Raw genomic sequence first — 23,309 nt, 5'->3', positions numbered from 1 at the left:
TCTTGGTGCCCAATTGTTTGCTTTCATTGAAGTCAGATTAATTTTCCTTTCGTTGATTTCTTTATCTCCTAGATCCCCCTCGCTGCCTCAACCCAGCAGCTTCTCTTTGGTCCCTTCTTCCCTGTTTCCCCTACACCCTGGTTCTTGTGTGACACCCTGTTCCTGCCATTTTTCTTGTCCAGTCCACGGGACAACTTTGTAAAAATCTCACCTCTACATGAATACCTACAGATACCTGGGAATCACCGGACCTAGATCGTCCGGAGCAAAAGAGGAGGAAGACATCGAGCACCTCGAGACTTACTGATGGGAAGAAGCAGGAACCAGGCAAGAACAGCAAAAGGAGCGCGCTGTTACTCTATTACCCTACCCACCCCTTCCTCGTGACTACCTTCTGCCCCAACTGGAGCAGAGCCTGCAGTAGCCCCAATGCTCTGTACAGTCACCTATGGCCTCACGCTGAGTGTGGAAGAGAGTCACCCCTGTCTGTGACGGACTGCCAATGATGATGAATGCTGAGAGGCTGTTTGACCAGGGATGGCATCACAGGGACATTGAATTTTTGGGGCCCCAGCAGATGGAGTGTTTAAATTCGAGGATGCTCTCATAAGGGGTTAGCACTGAAAGAGCAGAAACATCTCAAAGGATTGAGAGTCTGGAGAGGTTTGCAGACATATGGAATGGAGGAATAAAGGCTGAGAAATTTAAAATTTAAGACATTGCCAGGCTAGGATCCTGTGAGACCAGACAGCATAGTGATTGAGCTGAGCGAGACTATTCTGTGTTTGAAGACATGGAGTTGTTTGGACGAGTTAGAACATAGAACAATACAGTGCAGAACAGGCCCTTCGGCCCTCAATGTTGTGCCAACCTGTGACCTAATCTAAGCCCATTCCCCTACACGATACCGTCATCATCTATATGCTTATCCAAGGACTGTTTATATGCCCCAAATGTGGCTGAGTTAACTACATTGGCAGGCAGGGCGTTCCACGCCCTTACCACTCTCTGAGTAAAGAACCTGCCTCTGACACCTGTCTTAAATCTATCACCTCTCAATTTGCAGCTATGCCCCCTTGTACAAGCTGACATCATCATCCTCGGAAAAAGACTTTCACTGTCCACCCTATCTAATCCTCTGACCATTTTGTATGTCTCTATTAAATCCCCTCTTAGTTGCCTTGTCTCCAATGAGAACAGACCCAAGCTCCTCAGCCTTTCTTCATTAGGGCCTGCGCTCCAGACCAGGCAACATCCTGGTAAATATCCTCTGCACCTTTTCCGATGCTTCCACATCCTTCCTGTAATGGGGCGACCAGAACTGCACGCAATATTCCAAGTGAGGCCGCTCTAGCGTTTTGTACAGTTGCAGCATGACATCACGGCTCTGGAACTCAATCCCTCTACCAATAAAACCTAACACACCGTAAGCCACCTTAACAGCACTATCAACCTGGGTGGCAAATTTCAGGGATCTATGTCCATGGACACTAAGATCCCTCTGCACATCCACACTCCCCAAAATCTTTCCATTGACCCAGTCTTCTGCCTTCCTATTATTCTTCCCAAAGTGAATCACCTCACATTTATCCACATTGAACTCCATTTGTCACCTATCAGCCCAATTCTGCAGTTTATCCAAGTCTCGGTAGGATATTGACGGGAGAACTTGTGGTGCGTTAATAGTGTCGCTACCTCTGAAACAGGAGGCTTAATTTCTAGTCCCACCTGCATTAGAGGTGTGTGTTTGGAAGATATTGCCAGGGCAGGCACTAGTTCTAATTGTTATAGCACTGCCTTGAGTCAAATCTTGGCCGATTTGAATTTGCTAATCTGCTTAACATGCTGGTTTGAACACGTTATGACAGCTTTCACCAACAGCATACCTTACCTGACAAGTGAAAGTAAATTCATTTTTCAGAATAACTCTTCCACTCCCTCTTTGCTAGGTTCTCAGCTGCCATCTGATTCCTGCTTCATATATCCTTGTCAGAGACAGCTTTAATGGTGAAATATGAAGTACTGTTTGAAGCTTTATGAGAGAGAGAGAGAGCTCACAGGGGCTTACCTTAAATTATGATGGAGTTCCAGCCTGGAGTAAGAGAGCCGAAACAGTGGCTGAGACAGTAGTTTAGCTGGAGTTCAGGTAGCCACTGTGTTTTGGTTAGTTTGTGGGGGGCTGCTGGGGTGTGACATGATAAAGCCACCTCAACATGTATAAACACAAGGGCCGGTCTTGGTCACTGGCCATTAGAAATAGTGGTTGTCAAATCTCAGGAATAAAGCCTGGAAAGTGCTAACAACCACCTCCAGTTAATGGACTAAAGACAGTTTGAAGAATGTTATAACGAAAGAGAGCACGGTCAGGGAAGAACGCCCAGAATTTAGTTACCAGAGTTGGCAACTTCAGGGGAGGGGTTGCCCCGTACCCCAGTGAGTACTAATGCCTTCAAGAGAGGAGAGGGACCCCATACCCCAGTGAGAGTTGACACCTTCAGGAGAGAAGGGATAGAACTTTGGGAGCAGAAAAACCATTTAAAATTTTTCCAAGGTATTGCCTTAATGTAATCAGAGTGATTGACCTCAAGCTGTATCACAAGAACCCAATACTATCATCTGACTTCATTCATTACAGGAAACAGAAGGAAAACACAGAACTTGTCAGGTTATGGTTGTGAGTGTGAGGAGATGGATTTTGGTCTGCCTGGAGTGTGAAGGAGATGCTGCATGTCAAAATATTCCACATTTCTCAAAGTGTTTCTGTTCTCATTTACATTGGTTCTCCTCCCAGTTTGTGGTCATTCCATTTACACAGTCTGGTTGCTGGAGTTATTCATGACACAATCTGTCTGAAACCCTTACCCTAATGTCAAGCTCTTTTCCCCAGGGCAGGGCAGTCAAGAGGGCATAGGTTGAAGGTGAGAGTGGAAAGATTGAAAAGGGGCCTGAGGGGCAACTTTTTCACACAGAAGATGGTGCATGGTGTGGAACGAGCTGCCAGAAGATGTGTTGGAGGCTTATAATTACGACATTTCATAAATCGTGGAATCTCTACAGTGTGGAAGCAAGCCATTTGGCCCATTCGGTCCACACTCCTCCTCCGAAGAGAATAATCCTAGCCTATCCCTTATTTCCCATGGTCAATCCAGCTGATCTGCACATCCTTTGGACTGAGGGAGGAAACCGGAGCACCAGGAGGAAAGCTACACAGACAAGGGGAGAACATACAAACTCCACGGTCACCCGAGGCTGGAATCGAACCCAGATCCCTGGCGCTATGAGACAGCAGTGCTAGTCACTGAGTTGTCCTATTAATGTAAATTGCCATGCCTTTCTACCTCCCTCATGAACATCAAGGACTCTTTCAATACATTTTTTTCCCCCATTTAGGATGTGGGTACCACTAGCTGGATGGGTATTTATTGCCTGTCCCCAAATTGCCTTGAGCTGACTCGCTGTGTCATTGTGGTCTGCTGAGTGCAGCTACTCCCACTGTGTTATTAGGGAGGGAGGTGGCTGTATCAGGCTGTTGCTGGACTAGTCTATGAGACATCTCTCCCAATTTTGGCACTGACCCCGAGATGTTGGAGAGCAGGACTTTGCAGGGTTCAACAGAGCTGTTTCTGCCCTTGATTCCGCTGCCTGGGCCAATCCCAGGGGTTCCTCTAGTTGCATTCCTTTGAGACTTTTTTGACATTCTGATGCAGCTGAGGGCTCAGTAAAAGTCACACCACACATGGTTATCACATACAGGTAAGCAGACTGCCTCCCTAAGTGGTTTTACTTTAAACAAGAATAAAAAAAAACAAGAATCATTTGGCCTTTTAATTCCACCATCTGCCATGTGGGGATTTGAACCCATATTCCCAGAGTATTAGCTGTGTGTTTGGGTTACTATTTCAGCAACAATGGCAGTACATCATCCCCTCCCTGCATAGTAAGTGCCATTCACCTCGACTTGATGTAGCGTGAGGTGTTATGCTGTTAAAAGACAAAAGGGAGTCACCGTCGTAGGAATTAAGTGTCTAAATGAAGTAGAGAAACATAGGAGTCTGAGATTGTGTACAAACATCTAAATCACTAACCATAAACACACAACCACCAAGATCAGATCAAAATCAAACCAGGCACCAGGATTTATTTGTCGAGGGACAATGTCTGAGAAATTACATGAAACTTGTTTCAAAACTCTGGGAGAACTGTGCTCCGTTTTGGTTTTTAGAAAAGCTGTAGAGGGATTCGGGAAGGTATAAGGATGACGCCAGAACAGGCAGGTTATATTTAACAGGAAGGGATCGAGAGGCTGGGGTCCCTTTCTCTTGAGAGTTGACCTAATGGACAACTTTCAAAGGATTGAAGATTTAGATAGAGTGGCCATACAGGAAGGATGTTTACAATCATGCGACACAATTATTCAGGAAGATAATCAATTGTGAAATTCAGAAGAAATCTCAAGTCAGTAAGTGTTGGGAATATGGAACTTATTCCCACAGGAAATGGATGAAGTGTACCATGTGGGATAAACTGGATAAACCATAAGGCCAGAAGATGTGATCAGAGATAATGGAAACTGCAGAATCCGAGATAACAAAGTGTGAAGCTGGATAAACACAGCAGGCCAAGCAGCATCTCAGGAGCACAAAAGCTGACGTTTCGGGCCTAGACCCTTCATCAGAAAAGGGCGATGGGGAGAGGATTCTGAAATAAATAGGGAGAGAGGAGGAGGTGGACTGAAGATGGTTAGAGGAGAAGATAGGTGGAGAGGAGAGTATAGGTGGGGAGGGGATAGGTCAATCCGGGGAGGACGGACAGGTCAAGGAGGCAGGATGAGGTTAGTCAGTAGGAAATGGAGGTGCGGTTTGAGGTGGGAGGAGGGGATAGGTGAGAGGAAGAACAGGATAGGCAGGCAGGGATGACCAGCCCAGTTCATCCCCTCCCCCCACTGCATCCCAAAACCAGCCCAGCCTTTCTCCACCTCCCTAACCTGTTCTTCCTCTCACCCATCCCTTCCTCCCACCTCAAGCCGCACCTCCATTTCTACCTACTAACCTCATCCCACCTCCTTGACCTGTCCGTCTTCCCTGGACTGACCTATCCCCTCCCTCCCTCCCCATCTATACCCTCCTCTCCACCTATCTTCTTTTCTCTCCATCTTCGGTCCGCCTCCCCCTCTCTCCCTATTTATTCCAGAATCCTCTCCCCATCCCCCTCTCTGATGAAGGGTCTAGGCCCGAAACGTCAGCTTTTGTGCTCCTGAGATGCTGCTTGGCCTGCTGTGTTCAGCCAGCTTCACACTTTGTTATCGGGGATGAGCTGGGCTGGCTTTGGGATGCAGTGGGGGAAGGAGAGATTTTGAAGCTGGTGAAGTCCATATTGATACCATTGGGCTGCAGAGTTCCCAAGCGGAATATGAGTTGCTGTTCCTGCAACCTTCGTCGTGGCATCATTATGGCACTGCAGGAGGCCCAGGATGGACATGTCGTCTAAGGGATGGGAGGGAGAGTTAAAATGGTTTGTGACTGGGAGGTGCAGGTGTTTATTGCGAACCAAGCGGAGGTGTTCTGCAAAGCGGTCCCCAAACCTCCGCTTGATTTCCCCAATGTAGAGGAAGCCACAACGGGTATAGTGGATGCAGTATACCACATTGGCAGATGGGCAGGTGAACATCTGCTTGATGTGGAAAGTCATCTTGGGGCCTGGGATGGAGGTGAGGGAGGAGGTGTGGGGGCACGTTTAGCACTTCCTGCGGTTGCAGGGGAAGGTGCCGCGTGTGGTGGGGTTGGAGGGGAGTGTGGAGCGGACAGGGGAGTCCCAGAGAGAGTAGTCTCTCAAGAAGGCAGTCAAGGGTGGGGATGGAAAATTGTCTTTGGCGGTGGGATCAGATTGTAGATGGCGGAAGTGCCGGTGGATGATGCGTTGTATCTGGAGGTTGGTGGGGTGGTGTGTGAGAACGAGGGGGATCCTCTTTGGGCAGTTATTGTGGGGGCGGGGTATGAGGGATGTGTTGCGGGAGACGCGGTTGAGGGTGTTCTCGACCACTGTGGGGGGAGAAGTTGCAGTCCTTGAAGAAGGCGGACATCTGGGATGTGCGGGAGTGGAATGCCTCATCCTGGGAGCAGATGCGGCGGAGGAGAAGGAATTGGGAATAGGGGATGGAATTTTAGGCTGGAAGATGTAGAAGCATCTGCTGATAGAATGAGATGAATTAGAGCAGAAAGAGAGTCATGCAGCAGAAACACCAGCGTGGGACTGATGGGCCGAAAGGTCTGTTAATGTGCTGTACATTCAATCTAATGCATCTACTGTACATAGCAAGTTTCACATTCACATGGATAAAACAGTTTTGCTTGATGCCTTAGCGATAGTAGGAACTGCAGATGCTGGAGTCTAAGATTACAAGGTATACAGCTGGATGAACACAGCAGGGCAAGCAGCATCAGAGGAGCAGGAAAGCTGACATTTTTGGGTCTGGACCCTTCTTCAGAAAGTGGGGTGGAGAAGGGGACTCAAATAAATAGAGAGAGAGGGGAAGCGACGATGGGAAGGTGGATAAAGAAGCAGATAGGTGGAGAGAAGACAGACAGGTCAGGGAGGTGGGGAGGGAGCCGGTAAAGGTGAATGTACGTGGGGAGTTGGGATGGGGGTTGGTCACTTGGGAGGGAGGGGTGGGTAGGTGGGAAGGAAGACGGACGGGTCAAGGAGGCTGGGATGAGGCTAGTAGGTAGGAAGTGGGAATGGGTGTTGGTCAGTGAGGTGGGAGGAGTGGATAGGTGAGGAAAAAAGACGTACAGGTCGAGGAGGTGGAGACGAGCTGGGCTGGTCTTGGGATGCGGTAGGGGGTGAAGAAATTAGAAGCTTGTGAAGTCCACATTGTGACCATTGGGCTGCAGGGTTCCCAAGCGGAATATGAGTTGCTGTTCCTGTAGCCTTCAGGTGGCATCGTTGTGGCACTGCAGGAGGCCCATGATGGACATGTCATCCAAGGAATGGGAGGGGAGTTGAAGTGGTTCACGACCAGGAGGTGCAGTCATTTGTCACGAACCGAGTGTAGTGATTCCTTATTTGTTTTAATTATAGCTGCCCTAGTTTTGGTCTGCTGATACAAATTGAGACATCTTCGCATTGATATCGTGAGGTAGAGATCTCCATCAGGTCTATCCTTACCCTGTCTTCTAGAGAATCTTCAGAGTCAGCAACAGACCAAACACCCCAGAAAGATCACCGATAATAATCTGAGAACACATTAATCATGCCATACATATTATACTTACAAATACTAGACAAAAATACAGGGTTAATGTACAGAACCAATTAAAGAGGGAACATCTTTAGGAGAACTGATCTCACAGAATGACATCTTGTATGAATAAACACAATGCATAACTTGTCACTTAGTCACAATAAAACCCTGACTAATATCAATTAAAGCTGCCACCACTCAGGCAACATGAATTAAGTGTGGATGTGTCAGTCAGGGGTGTGAAATTTATATACTAAAGCCATCATTATTCATCGGTGTTCAATACAATCTAGCACCAGAAGCTGACTGGATGGAAATAAGAAGTAAGAGCAACAGCAGGCCATCTAGCCCATCAACCATGCTTCATCATTCAATGATCTGACTGCTGCCTTGATTATGGAAGGAGAATATTATCAGATAGATGTTTGTGGGAGCTTCCTGTGCAAATTGTAGTTGGTGAACCTCTGCTCCCTCAGGGTGTTTGTCTCTTCCCCTCCCGGTCCTGCTATCTGGCAATCCGACTTCAGTCCCCGAGTGCCTGTGTGTCAGTCATAGCACCCTGACTCAGAGTGGGTTCAGACCCAGCCAAGAATCTTGAATGTAGGCTGATACTCCCGGCACAGTATTCGTTCATTTTATTGTGGCTTTTGCTTGCAAGCCAATATTTGTTACTGTACAGTTAGTTCCAGGATCCTTTACTGTAAAGTTATTCTTAAGGAGAGTTCTTGTGGTGCATTGGGCAATGTTCCTGGCTCTGAGCTAGAAGCTTTGGGTTCAAGTCACGTTCCAGGATTTGATGGCTAAGCAAGCTGTGTTCACAAATGGTGAACAGTTTGAGTAAGTCCTCCCAACTCAAGCCAATGGCAGGTGGTAAGAGTGGGAGAGATTCCTGGCCAGCTGTGTGATGGGAATACTGTCAGAGCCTACACAGTGATTATTTATAACTCCAGACTACAACATGCCTGTAAATGTGTGTATTGCCACAGCAACCCAGACTCCTGGGCTTGAGACATTAAAGTGGCCCACTCCTGCTCCTATTGTCCTTAAGGTTCCATTGGCTGGATGGTCGGTGTAGATCGCTCTAACGGTTAGTACTATTTTGTCTGAACGTGCTGGACTGTTGCGTACTATGAGGTGGATTTCTTGTCACCAACATCTTCCTTTTAGGTTGGGATTTACAGGGCCTCCTGGTGTTATGTGGTAAGGGGAAACCCACTGAGTGGTCGAATGAGAAGAGGCACTTGTCTTGCAGAAGATGTAGTTTATTACATGATAGCAATATCAAGTTATAGACCTTGCTCCTGTGACAAGGAGGAGAACTAAATAGTAGGTCTTTGTGATCCAGAGCAGTTCTGCCTATTCTCACCAAAGTCTTTATGCCATCTTCAGATTAGGTGGAGTTTAGTGCAGTCTTCAGCATTAACCCTTTCAGAACCATTACCTTCCACAACATGGATCAATTGGAAGCCAACAGTGTGGTGTTCAACTCCCCAATTTGGCTGGGAGGATGGGGAAAAGAGAAAATCCAGGACCTGCCTTCTTATCCTGCCTGTGGTGGAGATCATGCCATTATTGGTCAAACCTGTATATGGGCAGACAACTCTGAAAAGAAGGGAGGGTTATGGGTCGGGGAATGTTATCTCAGGGTTTAGGTAAGCCTAGTCAGAGAGTAGAATGGGAACACACCAAAAAGCAGATAGCAATAGGACTGTAAAGTTCACTGTAACTTAGCTACCATTAAAATAGAGACTAGTGAGGTTAATATTTCGATCATAACAGAGAAATTAGTGAGATTATTTGTCATTATTTAACACTGCAGGAGTTTGAAAGTAGCCCGGACTGTCTGGCAGTGGAAAAGTTAATGGAAGAAGCCGTGTAGATATCGAGGGCACATTAACGGATACTGCTCCACAATCAAAACAAAATGTTTGGCAAAGCTTTTGTTTATCTGAGAGACAATGCAATGTTTAAATCACATTGAAATGCAAAGTTGCATAACTGGAGCGCATTCCTGTGGAGAAAAAAATGTTCTTTTTGATGTTGGTCCAGAAACATTGCCAATTTATTTAGTTGTTTGTTTCAGTTTGTGATTTTTCCTTCGTGATGTCACTGATTTTTATTGCTGGAATCCTGTCCCATGTTCCCCTCCTATCCTCTGAAGACCCTTCAATGAGATTTCACGAAAGTCTATGGAATAAAATAGATTGTGGCATCATGGAAATAAACTTAGTGAGAGGAAGCAGAGTTTGAGGCTGCAAGGCTATTTATCAGGCTGCAGAAAGATATACAGAGATACAGTTAGCATTAGGACCACGGCTCCTCTCAATATGCGTATACTTGCAATGAAAACAGAAATTGCTGGAGAAAATCAGCAGAGCTGGTGGCATCTGTGGAGGGAGAAACAGATTTAACGTTTTGAGTCCTGTCTGATTCTTCTTCAGAACTAAAGAGGGAGGTGAAAACATGATTACAGTAATAGTGTAGAAATGCGTGGGACTGAAGGAAGGATCGGGGATATTAGAGACCAAGGGAGATTAAATATCACAGGAATCACAGAACAGAAGGCAAAGGGGGTGGTAACGTTTACAAAAAGTCTTTCTTGGGACGAAAAGATTACCTTATGAGGAAGGCTGGGCAGATTAGGTCTATGCACTGAGGGTTAGCAGAATGAAAGGTGATCTTATTGAAACATAGAATATCCTGAGGATAAAGTAGATAGTTGGAGGATGTTTTCACTTGAGTAGGAGATTAAAACTAAAACTAGTGTAAGAATAAGAGATTTTGTAGCAACTAGTACAACTGAATGTTTTGCTCGGCCATTTCAGAGGGCAGTTAAGAGTCAAGCACGTTGCTCTGTGTCTGAACTCACATGTAGGCCGGACCAGGTAACAGTTTCTTTCCCTAAATGGCACTGGGGACCAGATGCGCTTCTCTGACACAGGTTTCATCGTTAGACTCTTAATTCCAGCTCTTCTGTTATTATTAAAGTCAAATTCCACCATCTGCTGTGGCAGGATTCAAACCCAGCTCCCCAGGGCATTACTTGCGTCTCTAAATTAATAGTCCAGCAACCATACCACTAAGTATTATTGTCTCCCCTTCAACACCTTTCAGGTCTGAAGAAGTCACACTAGATTTGAAAGGCTAACTCGGTTTCTCTCTCCACACATACTAGCAGACCTGCTGAGTTTTTTCAGCACCGTCTGTTTTCTCTGTTTTACATATCCATCACTTGCTTTTATGAAATGAAGATCGATTGTTGTAAAAGCTCATCAGATGCACCAATGTTCCTTAAGAAAGGAAATCTTCTGCTCTTACCTGGTCTGGTCTACACGTGACTCCAGACCCACACTGAGAGAAAGTGGTGGATGCAGGCAGCATTACAATGTTCAAAAGACACTCAGATAAGTACGTGAATAGGAAAGGTTTGAAGGGAAATGGGTCAGGAGCAGGCAGGTGGGTTCTGGTTTAGTTTGGGATTATGTTCGGCATGGACTGGTTGGACCAAAGGGCCTGTCCCCATGCTGTATGACTCTCTGCCTGCATTTGGTTGATGAAACGGCCCAGCAAGCCACTCAGTTAGGGATGGGCAACAAATGCTAGTCTGGCCAGTGGTACCTATCCCCAAGAAAGAATTTTGAAATCATTCTAATTCTGCAGAAATGAACTCCAGGTGTTGGTCGGCTTCATGGTTTGACTAAAGCTTTGTTAATTGTGTTGCTACTTGTAGTCACTTGTGAGGTTGTACTGGTGCCCCAACCGATCCCAATACCATCTCCTCTCGCCTCAGTTACAGCTGAGTCTCAACAATCAGCCTCTGTCTCTTTGCTCAGTTTACGTGTTCACGCAATCTGCCCAAACCCCTTGTTATTTTGTTTCTGTCTGATCCTGTAACAAACAAATTCCATGAGTCATGTTCAGTTCCTTATCTCAAACTGATTATTTATAGAAAATATCACAGTCTAGGAGATAAAGTGAGTCAGTGTCACAGATATCTGAAATCAGTCAGTATAAAAATAAAAAATACACTATTTTTTCCTCTTAAAATGTTCAAAATCTCCCTTTTGATTATATTCAGAGACCCCTTGACTTTGCTGACTCACTTCTGTATTGAAGAAACGACTTTTGGCAAAGATTTTCCTTGCTAAATAGACAGTGGAATCTTTAAATTATATTGAACTGCAGAGCTGTATAACCAGGGTGCATTCCCATCAAGAAAAATGTTTTCTTTGAAATTGTTCCAAATATTTTCTCAATTTTTTTTCTATCCTTGTTTGTTTTGTTTCCTGCTCCTTCTCAGAGTGGCTGATTGCTACTGTCTCAAACTTTCCAACAGCCTCAAACTGCAAAGAAGCCTGATGCACACGAACAAGCCATTCAGCCCAACTGGCCCATACTATTTGCTTACAAACCTCACTTTTCATCACACTCCATGAACGTATCCCTTGGGTTTTTTTTTATTAATTAGTCCATGGGATGCAGGCATCCACATTTGTTACCCACCCTAATGCTTGACTGGATCTTCGTAGATTCCCTACAGTGTGGAAACAGGTCCTATGGCCCAACAAGTCCACACTGACCCTTGGAGTACCCCACCCAGACCCTCTGCCTATAACCCACCTAACGTACACACCCCTGAACGCTACAGGCAATTTAGCATGGCCAATCCGCCCTAACCTGCACATCTTTGGACTGTGGGAGGAAACCCACACAGACAGAGGGAGAATGTGCAAACTTCGCACAGAGGCTGGGACTGAACCTGGGTCCCTGGCGCGGTTAGGCAGCAGTGCTAACCACTGAGCCACCATGGTGACCCAGAGGCCATTTCAGGGAGGAGTTGCAAGTCATCCACACTGTTGAGGGTTTGGAGTCACATGTAGGCCTGCCCTGGGTAAGAATGCCAGATTTCCATCTCTGAAGGACATTAGTGACATTTATGACCATCGCCATTGGTTACATGGTCACCATTAGCCTAGCTTTTATTTCCAGATGTTTTAAATTAAATTCAGATTTCACCATCAACCATGCTGGGACTCAAACTCATGTCCTCGGAACATTAGCCTGGAGTCTATTGACATGAGCTCTCTACAGCACCGTTACCCCTAATCCTTTCTCCTTCATGTTTATTCAGCTTCCTCATTAATATATCAATGATGCTGACCTCAGCCACTCCCTGTGGTAGGGTGTCCCCCATGCTCACTACTTCTTTGGATAACAAAGTTCTCTTGAATTTCCAACTGGATTTATTCGTGATTCTCTGATATTTATTACCCTTTGTTTTGGTCTCGCCTCTACTGGAAATACCTTGTCTATGTTTCTCACAGTAAAACGCATCAATAGTTAGATTAATCAACGTTATATAGTACCATTACATTATTGTACTCTTGTGCTTGCCATAGAACATAGAACATAGAAAAGTACAGCACAGTACAGGCCCTTCGGCCCTCGATGTTGTGCCATGAAATAATCCTAATAATAGTTGGGGATAACTGAAGAGATAGAGATAATGAGGACACGCAATTATCAGGACATAATGCAGGCATGTAACAAAGACAGTAAATTAATCATGAGTGACTTTAACCTTCATGTAGATTGGGGTAGTCAGGCTGGGAGACGGAGCTTGATGATGTAATTGGGACTAAATACAAGGAACAAAAAAACATCTAGGCCAAAGTCAGTTCTGAGAAGGGTCACCAGGTCCAAGATGTTCACTCTGCTTTTTCCTTCACAGATGCTGCCAGACCTGCTGAGCTTTTCCAGCAACTTTGTTTTTGTTCCTGATTAATACAGCATCCGCAGTGCTTTCAGTTTTTATCTAGACTGTTTCCTAGAACAATATATTATGGATCCAACCAGGATTCAGACTATTTTGGACCTGGTGATGGGTAAATAAAAGATGTCAGGATAAAAGATCCCTACAAAAATCAGTGACTATAACATGATTGAATTTAATGTTCATTTTCTGAGGAAGGAACCCTGGGTCAGAAACAACTGTGCGAAACTTAAATGAGGAAAATGGCAATTGAATGATGACAGAGCCAGCTGGAGTGGACTGGAAAAGGAGATTAGCAGCAAAGTTGAATGAGGAAAAATCATGACGTTTAAGAATATAATTTATGGCTCCTGGCAAAAATATTTTCCAGTGAGGAAGGAGGTTTTTAGAAAGGGGATATGCCAACCATGGCTAACCAGGGAAGTTAAGGATTGTATCAGATTGAGGAAAAGCATGCAATGTGATAAAGATTACTGGTAAACCAGAGGATTGGGACAGTTTTAAATACAAACAAAAGCTGACCAAATAAAAAAATACAGGGAACAAATAAACTTTGAGGGTAAATTTGCAAGTAATATCAAGATAGATAGTAAGAGCTTCTTTGCATATATGAAAAGGAAGCGAGAAGTCAAAGTGAACATAGGGCCCTGAGAAAGAGAGGCTGGAGAAATAATAATGGGGAAACAGGAAAGTGCAGAGAAGTTGAATAAATACTTGATATCAGTCTTTATGGTAGCATTCGGTAATAGCATTCCAAAATGACTAAATATTTAAGGGGCAATAGGAGGAAAGGAAATGAAAGCAACAACTATCACTGTGAAAAGGTTCTAGGGAAACTAATGAGGCTAAGTGCATATCCATCCCCTGGACCTGATGGGATGCATCCTAGGATATTAAAGAAAGTAGCTACACGAGATAATAGATGCACTGGTAGTAATCTTCCAGGAAAATCCCAGATGATTGGAAAACAACGTAACTGTCAATGGAAAGAAAGAAAAAAATGGTAACTCTAGGCTACAAAAACAGAAATTAATGGAAAAGCTCTGCTGGTCTGACCACATCTGTAGAGAGAAATCAGACTTAATGTTTTGGGTCGAGTGACCCAAAAGTTCTGAGCTGCCAGACCTGCTGAACTTCTCCAGCAATTTCTACTTTGTTTCCCATTTGCAGCATCTACAGTTCTGTTATCTACAGACTAGTTAGCTCAATGTCTATTATTGGGAAATTGTTAGAGTCTATTCTAAAGAATGTAGTAACAGAGCACTTAGAATTACATAATATGACCAGGCAGATTCAGGGTGGCTTCATAAAGGGCAAATTGGTCTGGACAAATTTGCTAGAATTATTTGAGAAGGGACCAAGCAGGACGGATAAAGGGGAAGCAATGGATGTAATATATTTGGATTTTCAGAGAGCATTTGATGAGATAAAAGCCCACAATATTGGAAGCGGTCTATTAGTTTTGACAGAGGATTACTCACTAACGGGAGACAGAGAGTTGGGGTAAGGGGAGCATTTTCAGGATGTCAAAGGGATCAGTACTAGGCCCTACAAAGATTTACAGAATATGTTCATGACTTGGATGAAGAAAGTAAATGCACTATTCCCAAGTTTGAGTAAGGCACAAAAAAGTGGGAAGGCAAGTGGTGAGAACGACAGAGTCTACAGATGGATGTAAATAAGCAACAAACACAAAGCTGCTGGAAAAGCTCAGCAGGTCTGGCAGCATCTGTGGAGGAGAAAACAGAGTTAGCGTTTCGGGTCCGGTGACACTTCCTCAGAACTAGGATCTGAAATGTTAACTCTGTTTTCTCCTCCACAGATGCTGCCAGACTTGCTGAGCTTTTCCAGCAACTTTGTTTTTGTTCCTGATTTGCAGCATCTGCAGTTCTTTTAGTTTTTGTATAAACAGGTTAGATGAATGAGCGAAGACCTTGTAGACATAATATAATGTGGGAAAATGTGAGGTTATGTACTTTAGCAAGAAGAAAAGCAGAATGAATGTTATTTAAATGGAGAAAGACCACAGAAAGCTACAGCACAGAGGGAGTCCTCATCCATGAATCACAAACAATAACATCCAACTTTAGCGAGGAATAGGGGCAACAAATGGAATGATGGTCTTTATTTCAAAGAGAATGGAGTATAAAATTAGGGAGGTTTTGCTCTAATTATACAAGACACTAACTGGAATACTATGGACAGTTGTGGGTCCTTTGCCTAGAGAAAATTAGACTGGCATGGAGACAGCCCAGAGAAGGTTCACTCAGCTGATGCCAGGTATGGAAGGACTGTCTTATGAGAGGACGCTGAATAAATTGGGCCTGTACTCACTGGCGTTTAGAAGAATGAGAGGTGAGCTCATTGAAAAATGCAAGGCTCTTAGAGGATTTGTCAGGGGAGAAGTGGAGGGCTTGTTTCTCCTTGAGAGGGAGTCTAGGACACGAGGGCATCATCTCAGAATAAGCGGTCTCCCATTTAAGGCCGAGATGAGGAGGAATTTCTTCTCTCAGAGGAGAGTGAATCTGTGGAATTCTATACCGCAGAGGAGCTGTCGAGGGTGGGTCATTAAGTATATTCAAGGCTGAGACAGACAGAATTTTAATTAGAAATGCGGTTGTGGGGAAAATGCAGAAAAGTGGAGTTGAGGATTATCAGAACAACCATGATGTCATTGAATGATGGAGTAGACATGAGCTGAATGACCTGTTTCGGCTTCTATGTTTTACGGCCTTATGATCTAAGAGAATGTGGTGATCCTGATGAGGCAAGACAGAGAGTGTAGTGTAAGGAGACTCATGGTCAGATTCAAGAGTAAGGGGTTTCTTTCTTATGTTCTGCAGGTTAAGCTGAATCAAAGATGTCTCCAGCTGGTAATCCAGACGTTAGGCCTGGAGGCCACTCTGCAAAGAGATCAGTGTACACAAGACAGACCATGCAAATGATAACAAGGTGTGAAAGTGGATGAACACAGCAGACCAAGCAGCATCAGAGGAGTAGGAAAGCTGACGTTTCGGGCCTAGACCCTCTACGCCCGAAACGTCAGCTTTCCTGCTCCTCTGATGCTGCTTGGCCTGCTGTGTTTATCCAGCTCTACACCTTGTTATCTCAGATTCTCTAGCATCTGCAGATCCTACTATCTCTGAAACAATTTATACTCAAGCAAATGATAGTCTAGATATCATGCACCAGCTTGCATTTAAGTAGCATTGGCACTTCACAGAAATAACAGCAAGGTAGATCCAATATGTAAGGAGATATTAGAACAGGGTGAGCAAAAATTCATTCAATGAATTGAGCTTAAGGAGTGTCTTGAAGGAGGAGAGAGAGGTGTAGAGCTTTAAGGAGAGAATTCCAAAGTGAGGCAAAGAGAGTAACCTATTTTTGCAATGACCCCTCTCTGTGTAACATGTCAATGTCCAAAACAGGATGCAGATTGAAGAGATCTGTATCGCTTCCAAAGCCAAGCAGTTCTCATCCAGCTGCTGATTAACTGAAGACAGTTTGTTCAGAAATGCAAGGAAATCTCATAGGATAAAAGCTCTTTTATTTAATAACTGATCATAGTTAAGCTTCTCAACATGGTCTTCAAATGAAATAAACTCTTAGGTCATTGCTGTATTGCTTCATTTAGGAACTTCTCCATAGCAACTAGGCCAACAATAATGTTCATTTTGATAGCACGTCTCATGAAGTTAAGTTCAAAACAATACAGATGCTGCCTTCAGGAAGATTAGCAGATCAGCAGCATCTACACAGGGGGAAACAGAGGTAATATTTCAGAGCAACAGCTTCTCTGCAACATTGGGAAAAGTTTAAGGTAGAAAAAGCTTTAAGAAAGGAGGCAGGAAAGAAGCAGAGGGAAGATCTGTGATAGGACAGTAAGCTGTAGAGACTGAATTAGAAGAGAGAAGACAGTGCAAGGCTAAGGGGGTCAGTAACACAGCAAAGACTCAAAAGATGGACCTAGAGGAGGTGTGAATAGCAACAGCAGAATCAGCGCTAGCAGCTGCTATCCAAAAGAAAAGGAAAAGTAGATTTAATTGGGATTTGTCACATCCAGAGGCTGTAAAGTACCTAATCAAAAGATGGAATGTTGTTCCTCCAGCTTACATTGAGTTTCAATGGAATAGGGTATCAGGTCTAGGACAAAGAGGGCAAACCATGATATGATGCTGCTTGGCCTGCTGTGTTCATCCAGCTCTACACCTTGTTATCTCAGATTCTCCAGCATCTGCAGTTTCTACTATCTCCTTCTCCTCTATCCATCTTCGATCCGCCTCCCCCTCTCTCCCTATTTATTTCAGAACTCTCTTCCCCTCCCCCAATTCTGATGAAGGGTCTAGGCCTGAAACATCAGCTTTCCTGCTCCTCTGATGCTGCTTGGCCTGCTGTGTTCATCCAGCTCCACACCTTGTTATCTGTTTCCTCCATTTTGTTTACAGCCTGTCTAACCCCTGGTCCTGAAGTTAATTTTGTTTCTCTCTCCGCAAGTGTTGCCAGACTTGCTGAGTTTTACTAGCGCTTTCTGCTTCATTTCAGACTTCCAGCATCTACAGCATTTTGCGTATATTTTACAGTTCAATGTGGGATTGGGGAGAGAATGAAAATGAGAGACGACAAGGAAGTCAGGAACAAAATTGTGGAGTGAATGGAGTTGATCCAGAATACAATTCCCCAATCTCTAAATCAGTCCCCTGGTCTTGAGTTTGGTAGTAATAAAAACAGAACATTCTAGAAACACTTAGCAGTTCAATCACCTTACCACAGAACCTTCCTAACATTGATAGTGTAAATACAGTCAGGATTCAAGTGTCTTTAAGTAAGATTAGAAATGTCAAAAGACTTCTGTTAATTTGGTTAATTTTCATACAAAAGTTCAGGGTGAATAGTTTTGAAGAAGCGTGTTGGAGCTTCACAAAGATAACTTTGTTCATTCAGCCCAAGGAGGCCAGATCCGCTGTCAAGGCCTTTAGGACATTAAACTATCTGCTCCTTTAGGTGGATGTTCAGGTGGATCCTGGGGCAATTATTCACAGAAGACCAAGGAATGTCCTCCAAGGGTCCTGGCCAATACTTATCCCTCGGTTACTTCTTACTCATTCGTGGAACATGGATGTCGCTGGCTGAGCCCAGCATTTATTGCCCTGTCCCTAGTTGCCCCTTGAGAAGGTGGGGGTGAGCTGCCTGCTTGAACCGCTGCAGTCCATGTGCTGTGGGTAGACCCACAATGCCCTTAGGGAGGGAATTCCAGGATTTTGACCCAGCGACACTAAAGGAGCAGCGATGTATTTCCAAGTCGGGATGGTGAGGGGTTTGGAGGGGAACCTGCAGGGGATGGTGTTCCCATGTATCTGCTGCCCTTGTCCTTCTAGATGAAAGTGGTCATGGATTCGGAAGGTGCTGTCTGAGGATCTTTGGTGAATTTCTGCAGCGCATCTTCAACTTTAATTTTGGCCTGGGGCTTCTTTGTGGAAATACCTACACCCCCCCCCCCCCCCCCCCCCCAGGGGGCGAGGGGGGGCAATAGCCTAGTGGTATTATCATTGGACTGTTAGTCCAGAGACACAGATAACGTTCTGGGGACCCAGGTTTGAATCCCGCCACAGCAGATGGTGGAATTTGAATTCAATAAATCTCTGGAATTTACAATCTAATGATGGCCGTGAATCCATTGTCAATTGTCAGAAAAACCCATCTGAGTCACTGATGTCCTTTGGGGAAGGAAACTGCCATCCCCACCTGATCTGGCCTACATGTGACTCCAGACCCACAGCAACGTGGTTGATTCTGACCTGCCCTCTGGGCAATTAGAGATGGGCAATAAATGCTGGTCCAGCCAGCGATGCCCTCATCCCATGAATGAATAAAAAGAAAGGAAAGATTGAGAAGAGAGACTGCATAAATGAGGCTGGAATTCTCGGCAACAGGAACGGGCAAAGGAACAAAGACAAAGTTGCTGGAGAAGCTCAGCAGGTTGGGCAGCATCCGTGAAGGAAAAAACAGGTGGGCAAAGGTTGATTTCATTGACACTTTAGGATTTAGAGAGAGGTTTCCTCTTACACAGAACATAGAATATAGAATATAGAACAATACAGCGCAGAACAGGCCCTTCGGCCCTCGATGTTGTGCCGACCTGTGACCTACTCTAAGCTCCTCCCCCTACACGATTACATCGTTATCCATATGCTTATGCAAGGACTGTTTAAATGCCCCTAATGTGGCTGACTTAACTAAATTGGCAGGCAGGGCGTTCCACACCCTTACCACTCTCTGAGTAAAGAACCTGCCTCTGACATCTGTCTTAAATCTATCACCCTTCAATTTGTAGCTATGCCCCCTCGTACAGGCTGAAGTCATCATCCTCGGAAAAAGACTCACGGTCCACCCTATCTAATCCTCTGATCATCTTGTATGTCTCTATTAAATCCCCTCTTAGCCTCCTTCTCTCCAATGAGAACAGACCCAAGTCCCTCAGCCTTTCTTCACAGGGCCTGTGCTCCAGACCAGGCAACATCCTGGTAAATGTCCTCTGCAACTTTTCCAATGCTTCCACATCCTTCCTGTAATGGAGCGACCAGAACTGCACGCAATATTCCAAATGAGGCCGCACTAGCGTTTTGTACAGATAGAGTGAAATACTCCATGACTCGGTACAATAAGATATGGACAATATGTAGAATTGGGCCTGACAATGTGCAAGGAACAGTCACACTGCACAAGTGTCAGGCAAAGACTTTCTCCAACAAGAGAGAGAATCTAACCATCATCCCCGACATTTGTGGCATTACCATCATTGAACCCCTGCATGTCAACTTCCTGCAGATTACCATTGACCAGAAACTAAACTGGACCAGCCATATCAACATGGTGGTTACAAGAACAGGTCGGAGACTGGGAATTCTAAGGTAAGTAACTCACCTCCTGACTCAAAGAAATTTGAAGTGTAATAGATCTTAAGAAAGAGCAGAGGCATTGAGGAGGGAACAAAGACGAAAAGAAAGGCCTGTGACAGGATGGAAGGCAGGAGAGATTGGACAACAAAAGGAGACTATAAAGGGTGGAGATGGATGAACAGTTATCTCGGATTCTCCAGCATCTGCAGTTCCCATTATCTCAGAGACTACAAAGGGACTGGTTAACATGCAAAGGATGGTCTGGAACAATAGGAGGCAATCTTAAAATCAGAAACTGACCATTCAGGAAAGCACCTTGATTGTCACCACATCCACAAGCGTTCACTCCCTCTCATACCTCAGTACAGCAGTGTGTACCGTCTACAAGATGCGCCTCAGAAATTCACCAAAGCTCCTTAGACAGCACCTTCCAAACCCATGACCACTTCCAAACAGAAAGACGAGAGCAGCAGATACATGGGAACACCACCCTCTGTGAGTTCCCTTCCAAGCCACTCACCATCCTGACTTTGAAACATATTACCACTTCTTCAGTGTCGTTGGATCAAAATCTTGGAATTCCCTCCCTCAGGGCATTGTGTATCTACTTGTAACAAATGGAATGCAGTGGTTCCAGAAGGCAGCTCACCCCCACCTTTTCAAGGGGGGGTCAACTAGGGACGGGCAGTAAATGCTGGGCCCAGCCAGTGACACCCACATCCCATGAATGAAGGAAAACATTGAGAACGGTTCTTTTGCAGGAAGTGTGGTAGAAGTGTGAAACGGTCACAAACTCTAGCACACCACTTTAATTAATCCTTTGAAACTGATCAAGTTTTGCTCGTCAAGGAAAACGGAGCCGAGGCAGTTGCATTGAGTTATGACACGGGTCAGTTATGATCTCAATGAAAGGCGGATCAAGTTCAGGGGGGCTGATTGGCCTCCACCTTTTCTATGTCCATTCCTGGCGTTGGCCCCACTCCCACTCCTGAGCACCTTCTGACACATTTAGATCCAACACCCGTGTTTTGATGTGAGCCACCTCCAGGGTTTAAAGATGCTGACCAGCTGGCAACGTGAACACAGTTCCTCACTGGAGGATTCTAATTACAGCATCAGGCCAAAAGTCTTTGCCTCTCAGGTGTCTTCACTCCATCAGGCTTCATTTGTTGTGCCTAAGTACTGCCTTCTTTGTAACCCGTGGTCCAATCAAACAGCAAGCCTTTATCTTCATGATTCAGTCCACTAGACTATTCTGGTCAATTCTGGCCAGCAGTACATCCCAGCAGGCTCTTAAGGCATCAGACAAGGTGCCAAAGTGACCTACTGGAAGCGTCCCTGAGATAAAGGACTTTAGCAAATGCAGAGAGACTAGAGAAGCTGGGAGTGTTCTCCATTGAGCAGATCAGATCCAGGAGAACTTTCAAACATGAAATTAGGAGGAGCTTTCAAAAAAATAATCAAGAGCAAAAGTTTCCAAATGCAGGAGGATTGGTCACCAAAGGGATACAGATTTAAGGCTATTGGCAGTAGGATTGGATGGGGCAGAGAGGGAAGACGAGATGAGGAGAATTTCTTTGTAATACAATTAGTTGTTATGGTCTGGAATGTGCTGCCTGAAAGGACAGCAGAAGCAGGTTCAGTGTTAACTGTCAAAAAGGAATTGGATAAATATTTGATACGGTAAGAAATAAAAATACAGGTACAGGCTCTGTGGTTCAATAGGGTCTCTTCTGTAGTATATGATTCTATAATTCCATAAGTACATAAAAAATAGGAAAAGGAGGAGGCCATTCGGCCCCTTGAGTTGCTCTGCCATTCAATAGGGTCATGGCAGATCCAACATTCCTCATGTGCACCTTCCTGCCCTTACCCCATAATCCTTCATTCCCTGACAAGAATCAAGAATCTATCGATCTCAGCCTTAAATAAACAGAAAGGACTCTGCCCCCAGGTTCTCTGTGGCTAGGAGTCACAAAGACTCACAACCCTATGAGAAAAGAAATTCCTCCCCATCTCAGTCTTAAATTAATGCCCCTTTATTCTGAGACTATGCCCTCTGATCCTAGACTCTCCCATGAGGGGAAACATCCTCTCAGCACTGACCCTGTCAAGCCTCTTAAGAATCCAACATGTGAGGTGACCTCTTATTCTTCTAAAGTTCAGTGAGTAGAGTCCTAACCTGTTTCTTCTGTCTTCTCAGACTTCCAGACTCAGTACAGACTCCAACAATTTCAGCTGAAAATCCTAACCTTCAAGTTCATTTCCATTCAGTTTGCTGTTTTCAGATTACTTTTTTCAGACCTTTATTTCTGCTTTTGGATACAGCTGTTCATTATTTAACGCCTCCTCTGTAGCCACCTTCATATGTCTCACTCCCAGCCCTTTCTCTCTCTTGCTTTGTCAGCTCTTCTGTCATTGTATCACGCCTGCCTTCCACCCAATCATCAAAGACCTTTTCCCTTTTCCAACCTTCCCCCTGCTGAAAACCCATTTTTAATGAAAGGCCAGCAACCTGAAAAGCTAACTATTTCATTCCACACGTGATGATGAACCTGTTGAATATTCCCAGCATTTACTGTTTCAAACTTTTGGTTTTTAAATGGCGCATTGCAAATGGTCAATGTTCGTCAAAACCATTGTAGTCTCAGATCTTTGCTATCGAATAACTGCACTGACAGCAGCTGTAGGAGTTGCTAACTTTGTTTAGACATATTCCTGAAGGTTTATTACAAGTTCTCCTGCCTCCAATCGCCCTGCCCATTGAAAAGGTGTTCCCTTCTGCCACATCACATCTACCAATATTTTCACAAAAGGGCATTTTAAGAAAATGAAAACCACATTTTGTGAACACCTCTGCAATAATTTTCCCAGGTTTTTAAGAATGACAGAATCCCTACAGTGCAGAAAGAGGCCGTTCAACTCATCATGTCCACACTGACCCTCCAAAGAGCATCCCACCCAAGCCCTGTAACCCCACAGTTAAATGACCTAGCCTGCACATCACAGGGTAATTTCCCATGGCCAATCCACCCTAACCTGCACATCTTTGGACTATGGGAGGAAATGGGAGCACCTGGAGGAAACCCATGAGGAAAACGTTCAAACTTCCACACAGACAGTCACCTGAGGGTGGAATTGAACCCAGGCCCCTGGCTCAGTGAGGCAGCAGGGCTAACCACCGAGCTACCATGTTCACAATCAGTGTCCAGGTGATTAATCTTTAATTCCTGAAGTTTCCAGTGAAACCCTGAATTGTGCCGACTTAGTCGCTTGCTTTTGGAAGGATGTAAATGCATTGGAGGCTGTTCAGAGAAGGGGTACCTGATTAAAACCAGGAATGTGTGGATAAGATGAAAGGTTGGGCAGGCTCAGCTTGCATCTGCTGGAGTTTAGAAGA

At 44.8% G+C, this 23,309-nt stretch overlaps 1 protein-coding gene across 2 annotated transcripts in view; it reads right to left on the bottom strand.

The window, feature by feature from the left end:
- Positions 1-5,327: 5,327 nt before the first annotated feature.
- si:dkey-202e22.2 (netrin-4) overlaps positions 5,328-23,309 on the bottom strand; it is a 63,038-nt gene continuing 45,056 nt past the window's right edge. Inside the window, exon 10 of one of the 2 annotated variants that reach the window (XM_059649703.1) lies at positions 5,328-7,232. In XM_059649703.1, the coding sequence (XP_059505686.1) occupies positions 7,219-7,232 (14 nt within the window). In that variant the 3' untranslated portion in view covers positions 5,328-7,218. Of the gene's footprint in view, positions 7,233-9,276; positions 9,428-23,309 lie in introns of those variants that run through there. The other variant, XM_059649702.1, reaches the window with a different exon arrangement.

This window comes from Stegostoma tigrinum, chromosome 11 (genome assembly GCF_030684315.1).
Source record: "Stegostoma tigrinum isolate sSteTig4 chromosome 11, sSteTig4.hap1, whole genome shotgun sequence".
Taxonomy (NCBI): Eukaryota; Metazoa; Chordata; class Chondrichthyes; order Orectolobiformes; family Stegostomatidae; genus Stegostoma; species Stegostoma tigrinum.
This window is presented reverse-complemented; position numbering and strand designations above follow the sequence as displayed.